The 16,328-nt window shown below is 39.1% G+C and overlaps 1 protein-coding gene across 1 annotated transcript; it reads right to left on the bottom strand.

Moving 5' to 3' along the window:
* Positions 1–2,798: 2,798 nt before the first annotated feature.
* Positions 2,799–3,710, bottom strand: LOC149962282 (uncharacterized protein F54H12.2-like). Its single transcript, XM_090164443.1, has one exon. The coding sequence runs from the start codon at positions 3,708–3,710 to the stop codon at positions 2,799–2,801; it is 912 nt and encodes a 303-aa protein (XP_090020569.1).
* Between the last annotated feature and the right edge of the window lie 12,618 nt (positions 3,711–16,328).

Genomic DNA, 16,328 nt, shown 5'->3' on the forward strand with positions numbered 1-16,328 from the left:
TCGCATCAAGTCCTGTATTTACTTAAAAAATTAACCTATCCTTACGACTACATGAGCAGCGTGGCAAAGTTTGAGGAGACACTTCCTCCCAGAGAAGCATTTTTCAACTCTCTCACTGACGAACACATATCAGATGAAAGTTACGAATCAGTCCGACAAGTGTGGAATACTTTCAACGTAAAAAATCTAGGTATTTCGCCAGGAATCTTTAATGGAAAGAAATAATGTTACTAACGAAAATTTTCTTGACAGGTGAACTACACGATTTGTACGTTCAAGCGGATACCCTCCAGCTCGCTGACGTCTTCGAAATGTTCTGCTCCATGTGTGTAGCATACTATGGCCTGGATTGCGCGCACGCGTACACCGGACCAGGATTCGCCTGGGAATCTGCGCTTCACATGACCAAAGTGAAGTTGGAGTTACTCCTCGATATTGACATGAACTTATTTATTGAGCGCGGTATTCGAGGAGGGGTTTCGATGATGAGCCACAGATTCGCCAAGGCGAATAATAAATACATACCCGAAACTTACGACCCCGAGCAGCCGAGTAATTTTATAATGTACTTCGACATGAACAATTTGTACGGGTCGTCGATGGTCGGCTACCTACCCACTAGTAAGTTCGCTTGGGTACCTGTAAAAGACCTCCTCGATTACACTAATTTACACGTGCTTACTTTATCGGACGAGTCATCCTATGGTTTCATTTTGGAGGTTGATATAGAGTATCCTGCTGAATTGCATCAAGAACACAATTGCTACCCCCTTGCGCCCGAATCTCGCGCAATAACCACCGATTTATTTTCTTCATATTATAAACTGATGCTTAAACAATTGAACCTTTCCACAAAAGACACTCTTTCTAAGCTTGTACCTAATCTATTCAACAAGCAACGTTACGTAGTTCACTATCGTAATTTAAAATACTACGTTTCGGAGGGGTTGAAACTTACTAAAGTTCACAGGATACTCTCGTTTGACCAAAGTCCTTGGCTTCGTCCCTTCATCGAGTTCAATACGGAGAAAAGAAAACTTGCCAAAAACAACTTTGAACGGGAATTTTTCAAGTTGCTCAATAATAGCACTTTTGGTATATTAAATATAAATTTAAATAATAATCAATACTAATCTCATTTTCTCTAATACTAGGTAAGACCATGGAAAATCTCCGTAATCGTATAGACTTTCATCTCGTGCAAACACCTGAGCGGGCCATCAAGAAAGCCTCTTCTCCGGCATTTGAATAGTTCACTATTTTCCACAACGAACTCGTAGGCATTCAAATGAAGAGGAAGCCGCTTACTTTGAATAGACCTATTTATACCGGCTTCTCCATTTTGGATCTATCCAAACTTTCCATGTATGAGTTTCATTACGAGTACATGCGGAAGAATTTCGGGGGTAAAGCGCGACTCCTTTTCACAGATACTGACAGCCTCACGTATGACATACAATCCGAGGATGTCTACGCGGACTTACAGAAGTCCTCCCACCTCTTCGATTTCTCAGGATATCCCGTTAATCATCCTCTTCACAACGAATCAAATAAAAAAGTGATTGGGAAGATGAAAGACGAGATGGAAGGAGTTCCGATTCGCGAGTTTTGCGGCTTACGCCCGAAAATGTATAGTATCGTTTCGGAGAAGGGGGAGAAAAAAACCGCGAAGGGTGTTTGCAAGAGAGTCGTCAAAAAAGTATCCGCCACTCAAGCTACTGCAATTGTCTTTTTCGGAATCAAATTACGAGCAACTGTATGATGCGAATTGTGAGTCAGAGACATCAACTCTTTACCATTTCCCAAAACAAAATGTCTCTAAATCCTTGTGATAATAAAAGATACATTTTGGGTAACGGTATTCAAACTCTATCCTATGGACATCACTGGATCGACAAGATAAAAAAGGTGTGACTGAATTCGTAAAATACGTATATAACTAATAGAACATTATGTATATGACTAAAAGAGCATTATGTATATAACTAAAAGAACATAATGTATATGACTAAAAGAACATTATGTATATGACTAAAAGAATATTTAGAGTATTTTGATTTATTTTCACAAATATTATTCTAAAAATGTTAAATATTTTCAACTGGAAATGATCTGTGAATTTACTTTAACAAAAAAAGTTTATGAACTAGTGTTTTTGTAATTGGTTTTGAATGTTGGTAAATTAAAAAAAAACATTTAAAAGTTATTCAATATTTATTGAATAGTTTGAATACAGAAATTCTTTAATCATCTTATCATTATCATTTTTTTGTTTAGAAAATCTTGTCACAATATCAAACATTTTTACACCCCGACATCGATTAATAGCAAAATACACGCAAAAGCCTCCACAAGTCCTACTAAGATTTCCTTGTAGTTGTAACGAATTAAAAGTAACAGTTTTACTATTTCTTTCGACAAAGTCATTAAAGCGAAACATATCGGGGGCGTTCCCGAAAGAATCGAAGAATTCTGTAGCGCTGTTATTTTTCGAGAAATAGAGTACAACCCAATGTTCTCCGGACGTTTCTGAAGTAGCCGTGTTCACGATATAAAGAGAGGGGAAAGTCTTCACGTATTTGGGTAATTGATCCACAGCCATAACTCCCCGAAATAGGTTTTTGGTGGACTTATCGTTTTCCATAATTCTAGTTAGTTGTAACGTATCCATTCTAGTTCAAAAGCACGGTTCTGTTTTTATCAATTTCAATCAAACTCTGGAATTCCGCGTACACAATTACGGCAATCGTTTCGGCTAAAGCTGATGCGAATTTTATCTCGAGCCTCAAATTTCCGTTTTAAACTAAATGGAAATGGGCGGCGTTGCTCATCAAATCAGCCGTCAAATCGTAGACGAAAAGGCAGTTCCCACCAACGTAATCTTCGCGACTTATTTGGTTTCCCTCGTCAATGTTCCACTGACCCGTTTGTGGAAATAAATTGGCGTAAGCCTGGATGTAGCTATTCTCCGCGAAATTAGGAGTGAGAGGGCGATGGGGTACGCTGTTTCCGTCCACAAACAATCCAATGTGGTTTAAATTAAAGTGCTGGAAATTATATGGTGATAATTTTAAGTCACCTAGAAAAGCCGTTTGACTAACCATCCCAATCACGACTTTATTGGGAATCTGGCCGGTAAATAAATGATCCTGCACTACACTCATGTTCCCCTGGGGGATCGAAAATGAAGTGCATTCGGTGCGAGTGATGGGGTATTTAGCTCTAGCCACTTGTAATACTTTCGCGTGAGATAATGGTATTTCTGGAATTAATTTAACTTTTCTCAGATATAGCGAAGCTGATTTGATTTCCAATTGACATTTCACATCGGAGTGTAAACAAAAATCGGTGTTCGGTTTACCAAAAACAAATTTTAAATCCACCAAGTTTAGAAGATATCGAGGTTGTTGACAAACATCTAAATGGAGGACGCCGATCATATCGATAATTCCCTTTTGAGCAAATTCAGCTCTTTCCAAGAAACCTTCGTTTTTGGTAAAGTCGTTAAACTCACCCGCCGTGTCGCGATAGAATAAGGAGCTGGTCAGATGACTCATTTTAGCCGAATCACCAAAGGTTAGCATGGTTTGAATCATACTTTTATACGGGTAATTTTGAGCCGAAGGAGTAACGGATTTTTCGTTTAAAAATAGATGCACTTCGGGAAAGAGACTGTGTAAAAATAAATTGACCGGCGCCACATTATCCATTTTGTTTTTTCACTTCCACCTGAACGTGTAGGAGAGTCTGCGACAGGTCTACGTAGGATTCTGAATTGCCACTAATGCAAAACGCTAACGCTGAATTGTTGGTAATACTGGAAATGGGACTGTATTCGACCCATTCAGGGGCGTAGGAACCAGGGGGGGCAGGGGGGGGGCAATGCCCCTCCCTAGAATTTTGCTGGGAGGGGCAACTAATGTTATTGCCCCCTCCAACTTTTTGGTCTGTTGAAATCTTCAAAAGGCTCAAATGCTCATTTTAAACGCATATAAAGCTTGTAGAACCACAACTGTGTTTAATTTTCAGTCTTTTCCCACCAAATCACGTATAAGTAAAAATTACACATACACTCGGAGAAGCTACACTCCATTAAAAATTCAAAAACATTCTTTAGGCCTCTTTTCTTTGCTCTTTGCCCCCTCCAACTTCTAGAACGTTCCTACGCCCCTGGACCCATTCGCCACCGATAATCCCCGTCTGCGATAACGGAACTTGAAAAAGGTCCAATTCCGAATTCACACACCCGCTTGAATGTGGATGTAACAGTGCCATAATAACGCTTTATGAAAATATATCGGAGTAAGAAGGGCACGATGTTTTCCTCCTCTTGGCTTTACGTCGAGTGATTTTGCGCGGTCGGGAGCGTTTCTTTTTAAGTCCAGATCCCGTCATTTGCTTAACCACTTCCGCGGCTGAAATTAAGGTTTCTTTGCCAGCGCTTTTGGATCTAGTTGTGAGTGCCTTTTTGATTGGAATACCGCTAGCAACGTCCGTGACGACTTTCGCTCCAGTATCGAGGAATTTTCTTCCTAAGAACTGGGCTCCACGTTTGAAAAGGGGCATGGCACTGCGAAAAGCTGAAGCTAGTATATTGCCTAATCCATATCCTCTTTGAACACCCACACCTCGATAAACAGGAATTGATCCATAGCCAGCCTGATTCAAATAGTAGTTCTCGTAATCGCTTACGGCGGGATTATACTGCGAGTGTCTCATGATGTTGGTCGTTCGTTATGCTATACTAAAATGAACGCGACTCGTTGTTATAGGGTGAGCCAGGCCCTCCGTGGTCTGAAATGTAGAGTAACGTGCACCTTTCCACGTTCGAATCCATAATGTTAATTTCGATAATTTGAATATTTGAACCCGCGACTGGTAAATAATGTGGTTTTGTGAATATCGAGTCTATAGTTTCACCGTCTTTCCCTTTAACGCTAATAATTCTTAGGAGAGGTACGTTCCTGTCCCCGACGATCGTACTTTCAACGATATCGGAATAAACAAACAACGAATGTAATCCCACGTCCATATCTACGGTATATGGAGCTATCGTCGATTCCCTAATTTCAAGTTCTTGTACTTGCTGAATCGAAAACCCCAACATAACCGCTATATCAGGAGGGATTTTACAATAAAAACTCTTAGCAATGTGAACCGAAACTCGTTTCAGATGTTTTATGTATTTAAACTCAACATTTTTACCCTCAAATTTTAACATTTCAATGAAATCTTCGATTGTAGAGAAATTTGCTTTCGGGTATAATAGCTCGTTTTTCTTCCGTAAAACCTTCCGACATGATATCATCCGTCCAAACTCGGACTACCCGCTCTTCTTTGATATTGTTCCACGTTCTAGGATAACTTATTTCCGCTAACCCTACTTCGTAAGGTCCATTCAGCTGAACATTTTCCGGAAGGTAAGCTCTGAATTTGCTCAGACTATTATCGGGAAAGTAATTCAGCGAAGAATCGGATGGTAGAGTGAGGTAGAAACTCATTCTAAGTCTACTTCTTGAACCCAACTGTCAAATTGCGGTCCGTACCCCTTCCAGCGTACGAGTAACTCGACTGAATTATCAGATTTGCGTCGCCGCCTGAGCACTTTTTCAATTTTAAAAGCGCAAGTCTCGAGATCTTTTCCGACTTTTTGTACTTCTTCCTTGTAAAACACTCCCAAAATGGGTTCCGAATCCAAAGCCTCCAGTTTATATACCGCCGGTTGCCTCGGTATCCGCTTAATCACTCGAAACAATTCTTCGGAAAAATTTGGGATATAACCTTTCTCAAAGATACCCTTGTTTTTGCTAATTCTTACAATTTCGAAATCATAGGTCACTGGCGGACTGAAATCAATACCTCCGTATAGAGTTTTCCAAATTATTTTAGAATTTTCTGACGTTACTTCGACGGGCTTACATTTAATTGAACGGTGATAGCTGTTATTGTACGCGGTAACTAAATCTTGGAGCGTATCGACGTATTTATTTGTATTTTTGCCAGTGAAATATCGATACATTCTTGATTTAAACGATCGAATAAAGCGTTCGACGATACTGGCCTTAACTTCAGAATTCGTCGCGAAAAATTCTATTCCCCGTGATTTTAACTCCAATTGAACGGCTTTACAAACAAACTCATTCCCGTGATCACTCTGTAGGCGTTTTGGTCGTCTTTCACCATCTAGTATGTTTTTCAGAGCATTCACTATGGTAGCCCCCTTCTTATCTTTCACCAGCTCAACGAAAGCGAATTTGCTAAATACGTCAATACAAGCGAGTATGTAACGATATCCCTTATTTTGTCTCGATAGTTTCTGCAGGTCAATTAAATCAGCTTGCCATTGTTCGTCAATACCGTAAACTATTGTCTTATTTCTTTCGTACCGCCGCTTTACATTTTTGTGTAACGTATACGTATCTTGGTTCTGTAAAAAATCTTTAGCCTCATTCAATGATACGTTGAATCCCTTTTCTCGGGCTGAACCATACAATCCTCGAAGGCCAACGTAACCGCCAGAGTCTGCTACGTCGTAGTATATATTTCTAAGTTAATCCATAATTGGTAAAATTTCCAGGTGTGGGTACCGTGTAGTACCATAATAGGAATTCAGATAATTCCATTATTACGAATATAAATATTATTATGATAGCGGTTAAAATTTTCGGATTTTTGGAATAAGAATCCACTAATCTGGACGTCACACCCACAGCTACAGTTTCAGTACAACCATCCATCCTGAGACAAAAAATTGAAATAAATACTCGTTAACTTACGTTAAAGGTTTTATTGATAAATACAGTCAAATCGTCACCCACTGTTGCGGTCTGGGTGGAGTCGCGAGATAAGATAATGATTTTAACAAATTTAACCTCGTGGGATTCTTGATAAATATTTTTGGTACATTATTATTTTGCAAAGTTTCGTAAAAATTATTAATTCCCGTAGGATCGACATTTGATTTGGTTTTTATAACCGCGTCGTAAATTAAATCTATAACGTTCGATCCCGAAACTACCCGCCCCCCAATTTCCATTTCGCCTAATTCGTTCCACGAAATATATCGCAATGTCCAATTGTACAAAGATATCGCGTCGGTGAGCAGACTTGGTGGTATAGATGTGGCAATTTCTTCGTACCAGGTTTTTTTTTATTGCTGTTGTTTTTCAACTGGTTTCTGATTAGAACTTAAGTGTCGCTGTAAAGTTTGATTATAAAATGAAAATTTTTCGGAAAGTGGGAATTTCCGGTTCCAGAACAACTTCTTCTAGAGTAGCGTTTTTCATACGACGTAAGGCGTCTTCGGAAACTAAAATCATTTTGCGGGTCATTTTTACTTATTAATAGCGCGGTTTATCGCCGCGCCGGCGACTGAGCTCACGATTGAAAGAAGTGGAGTAATAAAAGCGGGAGAAATCCCCCCTTCTGCACTAGAATCTGTTTTCTTTTAGCGAGAGGAATTTTACGACATAGATGGTGTATCACTTTACGATGTTTCTTCAACCGACTCTTTTGCTCATCTGTAAGTTGAACGTTCCCACGAAGTACATTTATACAGCATTCGACCAACGATAAAATAGCGTCTCGATTTGCTAGCTTGACGATAGCTTTTCTCGGTTTCACGTTACAAGTGCTCAAATATTTCAAAAAGTTTAAGTTTTTACAAACTCGTTTTGAAGTTCGTACGCTCATTTTGGAACAAAAATCGCGGCTTCTTCTCCCGGTATGATTCCCGTTCGCAGCCGATATTCATCTGAAGTGTTTGGTTTTAAATCGATGAATAAATAGCCGTACGGTTTCATCACGGCTTGACGGAAAGCGTCCACGACGAATTTGGTATTTGACGGAGAAATTTGTTTAGCAATATTTAGTACGCTGGAAACGTCTCTAGCGGAACGGAAGATGACGAGGTACTGCGAATTCAGATTGAGAGTTCTAACCTCTTTCCCGTGCCGGGAGTAGTGGCTCACTCTTGTAATACCAGGCGTCCGGGAGGCAGAGTTTGTGGAAGGCCGTGTGAGGACGACTACCAATCCCCCAACGGGTGGTCGGGATACTACCGCCACGGGTGTCCCCACCCCTGTCCCCACGTATCCCCCCGTTGGCGTGGCCGTTACACATATCTCACCCTGATTAATCAGTTATTGTGTGTGTGCTGGTGTCTAAGGCCTCGGGTCGACACCGATGTTTGTGTATCTCAAAAAAAAAAACCTCTTTCCCGTGATAAAACAAATTTTGCATTAAAATCAGTACCGACGTGTTTCGATGATGCGAACCTCGGATGAATAAATTGGTCACGTCTTTGTTATTAGCTATTTCGCATAATAGGTCGTCGAGAATGACAAAATTTCTAATCGTTGGATTCAAAGTTCCTGGGTCCAACAATCCTTCGTGAAACTCGACTGTTCGATTATGTTCCAATACTGAATTAAATAATTTCTGTTGGTACTCTGTATAACACCAAATTATTCGTTGGGGTGGGGGAGATATGCAAGAGTCATTATGTTTGATTAATTTCGCGATAAAGTGAGATTTTCCAGACTGCGTGGGTCCTGACACGAGCCCCGTGAAAGGATGTATCATGACAGGATTCATGTTTGTAAATGAGATAAGAAATAATAAGCGTGGTTTTTAATACGATTCTTTTTATTGATATTTTTTTAACAATCTACTGTCTTATGTAACATATTCTTCAAATTACACATAATAAAAGACAAAATATTATCCCGAAAATCCTCGCTTAAAAATGTGTTAAGTTTTGAGATTATTTCCGAATAACTTATTTTTGCCATGGCGTCCAACAAGTACGCATCTAAACGGGAATTCCAATCTATCATTAAACAGTCATGCTCATCTTGCGAAAGATGATCAACTTCACAACCACTGCACTGCTTATTAATATAATCGGTAACTTTGTTTAGTACAGTTTCTTTAATATCGTTGAAGACGCGTTTGACTTCGTTATGGTAGATCATCACTTCACCGTATTTTTCCATCAACGTCTTCCAGGGGTACCGCGTCAGAGTGAATCCACGCTTGGTCAGGTAGTGCTTGCCGTAATTGGTCCCAGTGCCAAGAACGATTTCCCTGACGTCCACTACTCTGCGGTCTTGAAAAATGCACAGTTCTCCCCGTCTCGTTTCCGATCCTTCGAAGAACCACGTTGAGGGTGGGATAGAATCGTCTTCCAAGAATGAAGTTATTTCCTCGTTCGCTCTCCACAATTGCTTGAATTGGCTTTCAGTCAGCGCTATGCCAACGCCTCCTTCTAGGGTTCCGATGTAGATATTACAGTCCGGGGTTACCTTACTGCTATTCCTGAAAAATTTCATATTCGTTAAACAGAATCTCGGTATTAAGATAATGTTTTATACATACATTTTATTAGTATTCCAAGACGTCATAGACTAGCAATTACAAATTCAGAATGAAGTTTTGTGGGAAAATAAAACTCCTTATATAGTACTCGTCGGGATATTTTTTTTAAACTTAGTTCCTATATTGCGCGATATATCGTTTTATTCATTATCATTTACGTTAATTTAAGTCTATTTCGATCTTAGCAAATATTCTCCCTTTTCTCCGAAAGATATTATAATCGTCGTAATATCGCTACTTTCATCGTAGATTCATGCCCCGTACCGACTAAACACGTGTATCAACAAACCGCTTCTTTCTGGCGCGGATGAAATCCGAGACCTCGTTTTATCGCGGACCTCTATTCCGCTTCCTTATTACGTCCCGTCAATAAATCACCGGCTGGTTCCGATGGTCCCTTCGCGTTTTCGACGGACGCTCTCGTATTCTCGATGCTGACCCGTACTTTGTTCATGAATTAAACCCCATGCCATACCCTATTGGGTATTTCGTTAATCCCCGCGTAAACTCCCGCCCCGTACCGAGGAAACGCGCGTATAAACAAGCCGCTCCTTTCTGGCGCGGTTGAAATCCGAGACCTCACTCTCCCGGGTCTCTCTCCCCTACCTCGTCACGAAACTCAGCTTCCTCCTCGAACGATATTAATAATACACCCCGTCAACAAGACTCTGACCGGCTTCGATTCTCACTTCACGTTTTCATCGGTCTCTCTCGTATTCTCGATGCCGGCAAATGTGGCCACATCGAGCCGACGCGGTTTCGAGGGAGATACCGGCACCCCGTGCTAACCCTATGGAAAATATTGGCACCCCGTTATAACCCTATGGAAAATATTGGCACCCCGTGCTAACCCTATGGAAAATATTGGCACCCCGTTATAACCCTATGGAAAATATTGGCACCCCGTTATAACCCTATGGAAAATATTGGCACCCCGTTATAACCCTATGGAAAATATTGGCACCCCGTTATAACCCTATGGAAAATATTGGCACCCCGTTATAACCCTATGGGAATTTAGCACCCCGTGGCTCTAAACTCTCACTTTTACACTACTACTTACGTGGAAAATGACAGCGACTTGAATAGCGTGGAAACTGAATAACGTGGAAACTGAATAAGGTGGAAACTGAATAGCGTGGAAACTGAATAGCGTGGAAACTGGATAACGTAGAAACTGAATAACGTGGAAACTGAATAACGTGGAAACTGAATAACGTTGAAACTGAATAACGTGGAAACTGAATAACGTGGAAACTAAATAGCGTGGAAACTGAATAACGTGGAAACTGAATAGCGTGGAAACTGAATAGCGTTGAAACTGAATAGCGTGGAAACTGAATAGCGTGGAAACTGAATAACGTGGAAACTGAATAGCGTGGAAACTGAATAGCGTGGAAACTGAATGGCGTGGAAACTGAATAGCGTGGAAACTGAATAACGTGGAAACTGAATAGCGTGGAAACTGAATAGCGTGGAAACTGAATAACGTGGAAACTGAATAGCGTGGAAACTGAATAGCGTGGAAATGTTTACCCTTGTCGTTGCTAAAAGTCGCCACTGACTGAATTTTAAAGGCGTCGTTATCCTTTTAAACAAGTTAGGCAATATCGTACGAATTGTTTCACTTACTGAATTATTTAGTGAAAAATGTATTATTGCTTTTTCTCTTTTCTCGAAATTCTTTTTCTTTGATAATTATAGGGCCTATTTATGCATTGCACCGAAAAGACTTACGATTTTGTATAAATAAAAGGGTGGCAGATTTTTTGGCGGCAAAAGTATAAAGATGTCCCTGACTATAGTTTTAAAACAAAAATAAATAAATTTTATAAAATAGTAAGATTTTATACAACGAAAATTTCTAAAAAAAGGTTAAGTAACAAAGAAATATAAATTAAATATTATTATTATATTAATTGTCTAAGAACGAGTGACACTATCTTTAGAAAAATAAATTTTAGACTAGAAATGAAGTTTATGAGTGAACTGGTCGAACAATATTTATCAAAGGAAATGGCTTTATAGCCAATTAGGTTTCAAAATTCACTATACGAGGTAAAATTTATATAATCGAAGATTTTTTTAATGAAATTTAAAGAATTATAGTAAAGTTGGCCTGTGAAAATCCATGACTTGAGTTATGGCTGCAAGTGAGCGGGAGTGGTCAGCGAATGAGCGAAGAGATCTGGGAATGACCGGAAGTGGCCTACGCATGACCGGAAGTGGTAAATCATTTTGCATCTTACCAAAAGTCAATCGCAAGATAACCTCACTGTTTTACCAAATAACTATGGTCTTTTTCTCGACAATATATAATTGTTAAAAAACAGATACCAAATTACTGAAATAAAAAAACAGTCTCACAATCATTAAAATAATATTTTATTTTATAAATCTGATCAGGAATTTGAGAAAAGTTCGAGGTCGGAACTCGTTGTAGAAGCGGCTTATTAGACTCGGAGTCGGACTCGTACTCCCTCCCAAATAATATTTTATTTTATAAATTGTGATCAGGAATTTGAGAAAAGTTCAAAGGGGGAAGTTATAGCGTCGTGGCTGGACGGGAACGTTTGGCGGAGAAGGTGGCAGGACGGAAATAGCTGGCGGTGGCTGGACGGGAAAGGTTGGCGGCGGTGGCGGCTGGACGGGAACGGTTGGCGGCGGTGGTGGCAGGACGGAAATAGCTGGCGGTGGCTGGACGGGAACGGTTGGCGGCGGTGGCGGCTGGACGGGACCGGCTGGCGGCGTAAAGACAGGGACGTACGACGGCGACAGAACTCGTTGTAATTATTTTTTGATTTCTCGGATACTTTTGGTAATAGTGTTTATATCATAGTTAAAAACTAGCCCACGTTGTTTAAAAGTATTTAAAATTAAAATTAACTTTTATTCTAAATAAATTTCGAGCGATACATAAGAATTAAATATAATTTATACAGATCATAGAATCAGTACTTCCCTAGCTTTTTAAGTCCAAGTAGTAATTATATTGAGAGTTTTAATTGTCACTTGGTGTAATTTATTTATAATGAACTATTGAAAATTTTAAAATTTCAAAAAAAAACTGAAGATGGACCTAATAGTCATCCAGGGAAGTTCCCGGTGGGAAGGTGTGCAGTGTCGAAGAGGCATTACCTCGTTGAACCACGACGGCGAAGTAGCCAAGAGTTTCGATGGCCACTGCTTTAAACATATAGTGTTACTCAAGCGCCGAGTATTTGGATCTCTTCTTCGTTTCAGCCTGGGTAGCGGCCCGGAAAGGGGCCGTTGAAAAATTAAGATTCCCACTGATTTAGATGAAGTCAGTTATATAATTATCTTAGTATTCATTAATTCTTTAAGAATATGTATTGGTAATTTATATTCCCTTTTATAACATATCCAAAACGAATTGAATTTAATAAAACTACGGCACGGAAAGTCAAGAACCTCTACAACATCTCACAAGTGCTGAATGTATGAAGTATTTTGAAGAAGCAAAAATTCAAATAGAAGCGTTTGCCCGAGAAAAGGAAGTGTAAAAAATTTAAGGCCGGAGAAACCGAGAGAGAAAATTTTGAAGAAAACTGTTAAATCTGAGGGGCAGGTCACTTGATTAACGACGCACCCCTCGAAAGATTAAATCCGATTTAATCGTGATTATGTTGATTAAATTCAATTTAATCACTGTTGATTAAATAACGTATAATCATGATTAGAATGTTTAAATCTGATTTAATCATGTTTAGAATGTTTAAATCTGATTTAATCATGTTTAGAATGTTTAAATCTGATTTAATCATGTTTAGAATGTTTAAATCTGATTTAATCATGATTAAATGAAAAAATATGATTTAATCATGATTAAATGAAAAAATCTGATTTAATCATGATTTAATGAAAAAATCTGATTTAATCATGATTTAATGGAAAAATCTGATTTAATCATGATTAAATGAAAAACTCTGATTAAAATAATTTAATCCCGATTGAAACGATTCAATAATGATTAGTATGATTAAATCGCGATTAGAAATTTGAAGGAGAATCAGAATGATTATATAGGTGAATGGAATGATTACAATTGTACGTGATTAGAACGAGCGGATTAGAATAATGTTACATGAAAAAAGTAGTTCCTATTACAATGTTACCTTAATTAGTAAGCTGTGATAACTCGTGAAACTAAGCTGTGACAACTTGTTACATACCTGTGGTGTTTTCGGATGTATTAAATAAAATGCGATAAGTTAATTTTTTATCATTTCAATCAAATACATTTACGATAGAACCATCAATATTAATAATTATTATTAAATTATCGTACTTTAGTTTTAATTTTAATTATAAAATCTCGATTCGATCTGGTTAAATGATTTAATCCGGATTAAAAATTAAATCCTGATGATTAAATCTTGTTTAAATTATGATTAGATTGATTAAATCGTGATTAGATTTTCTAATCTTGATAACCCTGATTTAATCACGATTACCCTGATTTAATCATTTTACTATGATTAAGACGCACCCAAAATGGAAGTGACCTGCCCCTCGTCTAAGCGTGGAAAAAGATGCGCTACAAGTGATTAACTTCAGAGTACGAGGAAAAAGAACGATGAAGGATTAAAGTGCAAGAATTGTTAAGACTGGATTTGTTTCACTTGTTTGAAACCATGTGAAGGAAACTGTGAATAATTACCTAATGAAGTGCCGAAGTATTTCTGCAAAAACTATTAACCAGAAGAATAAATATTTCTATTTTATAAAATTACTCTATAAACACTTATTAAAATTTTTCATATCTAAATATTTAGATTCTGTTTTTCTACAACGAGTTCTGACGCCGCCAGCCGCTCCCGTCCAGCCTCGCCAGCCATTTCCGTCCTGCCACCACCGCCGTAAACCGTTCCCATTCTGTTTAATTGATTTTATGATCTGTATAAATTAAATTTATTATGTATCGCTCGAAATTTATATGGGGTTAAAGGTTAATTTTAATTTTATTACTCTTAACCCAAAAGGGCTAGTTTTTATCTATTAGGGGTTGAAATTTAAAGTCTGACGTATTGAACATTCGAATTCCATGTAATTAATTATTACTAATGTGCTAAACATTACTCCTTATACGCGACAACAAGATGGTCAAGAGCAGTATTTTCTATAAGTCAGGGGAATTTATATATTATAATCGTTGGTGTAGGTCAAGAGTATATAATATTAACACTAATGGCAAAAGTATACAAGAAAAAAAATTAGTACGTTCCTGTCTTGACAGCGCCAGCCGTTCCGTCCAGTCGCAACCGTCGTAAACCGTTCCCGTCCAGCCACGACGCTATAACTTCCGACTTCAAACTTTTCTCAAATTCCTGATCAGATTTATAAAATAAATATTATTAGGGAGGGATAATGAGTCCGACTTCGAGTCTAATAAGCCCCTTCTACAACGAGTTCTGACGCCGCCAGCCATGATTCCCGTCCAGCCGCAACTGCAGCCCGCCGTTCTGTCCAGTCGCAGCCGCCGTCAGCCGTTCCGTCCAGCCGCAGTTACAGCCAGCCGTTCCCGTCCAGCCACAGCCATGTGGTCAGAATTTATAGAGCGGTGCTCCAAGCCGCCGCCAGCCGTTCCGTCCAGCTGCAGCCACAATCAGCCGTTCCCGTCCAGCCACAGCCATGTGGTCAGAATTTATATACCGGTGCTCTAAACCGCCGTAGCTGCAGCTAGCCGTTCCATCCACCCGCAGCCGCAATCAGACGCAGCCGCCGCCAGCCGTTCCGTCTAGCCGCAGCCGTAGACAGCCATTTCCGCCCAGCCGCCACCGCCGTAAAGCGTTCCCGTTCAGCCACGACGCTATAAATTCCGACCTCGAACTATTCTCAAATTCCTGATCAGATTTTTAAAATAAAATATTATTTGGGCGGGAGAACGAGTCCGACTCCGAGTCTAATAAGCCGCTTCTACAACGAGTTCTGACGCCGCCAGTCATTTCCGTCCTGCCGCCTCCTCCGCCAACCGTTCCCGTTCGGCCCATAGAAATTAGATAACAAACTAGAACGATTTTTGAAATTTTGTCGCGGGTTCCGATTAGAACTTTTAAAAAATTAAATGGCCGACTTTAGCTCGACGCTAACGCGGTTTTTTTTTACATCTTTAAAGTAACTTATGTTTAATTAAAGTTGAAGAATGGCTCAAAACTGCGTAATCAAATCGTGTAAGAGTACATACTCAAAAGAAAACATCTTTTCACAGGTTAGTGTTAGAAATAGTTTTCTTTTTACCATAATTTCGAATCGCTAAGAACGCACTAGAAAACGCGTTTCTTTCAAAACATAGAAAGAAAAAATGAGGAATGGTTCAAAATTCCGTAATTAAATATTTAAGGAGTAATTACTCAAACAAAAACATATCTTTTCACAGGTTATTGTTAGAAATAGTTGTTTTACGAGCAATGGTTATGGGGAAAACCGGTGCACAGAAATGGTTTATCGCGAATATCTACGTTAGTATTGTATGTACGGCTATAAACCCAAGTATGAACATTAGGGTCCGGCTATTTCCTACAAAAAATGTTCTATGAACATTTTACATAAGAGCAATCATTGTGTCGTAATCGCGGTTTTAACTTTGTACCTGAAACGCGTCTTACAATTTTGCGCCTTCGTTGACTTAAAACGCATCCGCCGCTCTTCATGTAACCGCTTTTAAAATTTACCACCCAGCTAACTCTTGTTATTTTTGCAATAAATCGCTTGAAAATGAAGCTATTGTGAAGGATGTGTGAGACAAAATGATGGGAAAGTCGGAATAATGGGTCACTTCAATTTAAGTTAATATTGACTGCCGTAAGGAATAAATCCAAAAGACCAGTATCAACAAATGTTTGAAAAGAAAACACGACACCGATGAGACTGTTCGACATGTAGAACGCGAGCGAATCAACCTACCAAATGATATAAGAAATATTCAACAT

The sequence above is a fragment of the Leiobunum rupestre genome, chromosome 1 (assembly GCF_980474605.1).
Source record: "Leiobunum rupestre chromosome 1, qqLeiRupe1.1.hap1, whole genome shotgun sequence".
In the NCBI taxonomy this organism is placed as follows: Eukaryota; Metazoa; Arthropoda; class Arachnida; order Opiliones; family Sclerosomatidae; genus Leiobunum; species Leiobunum rupestre.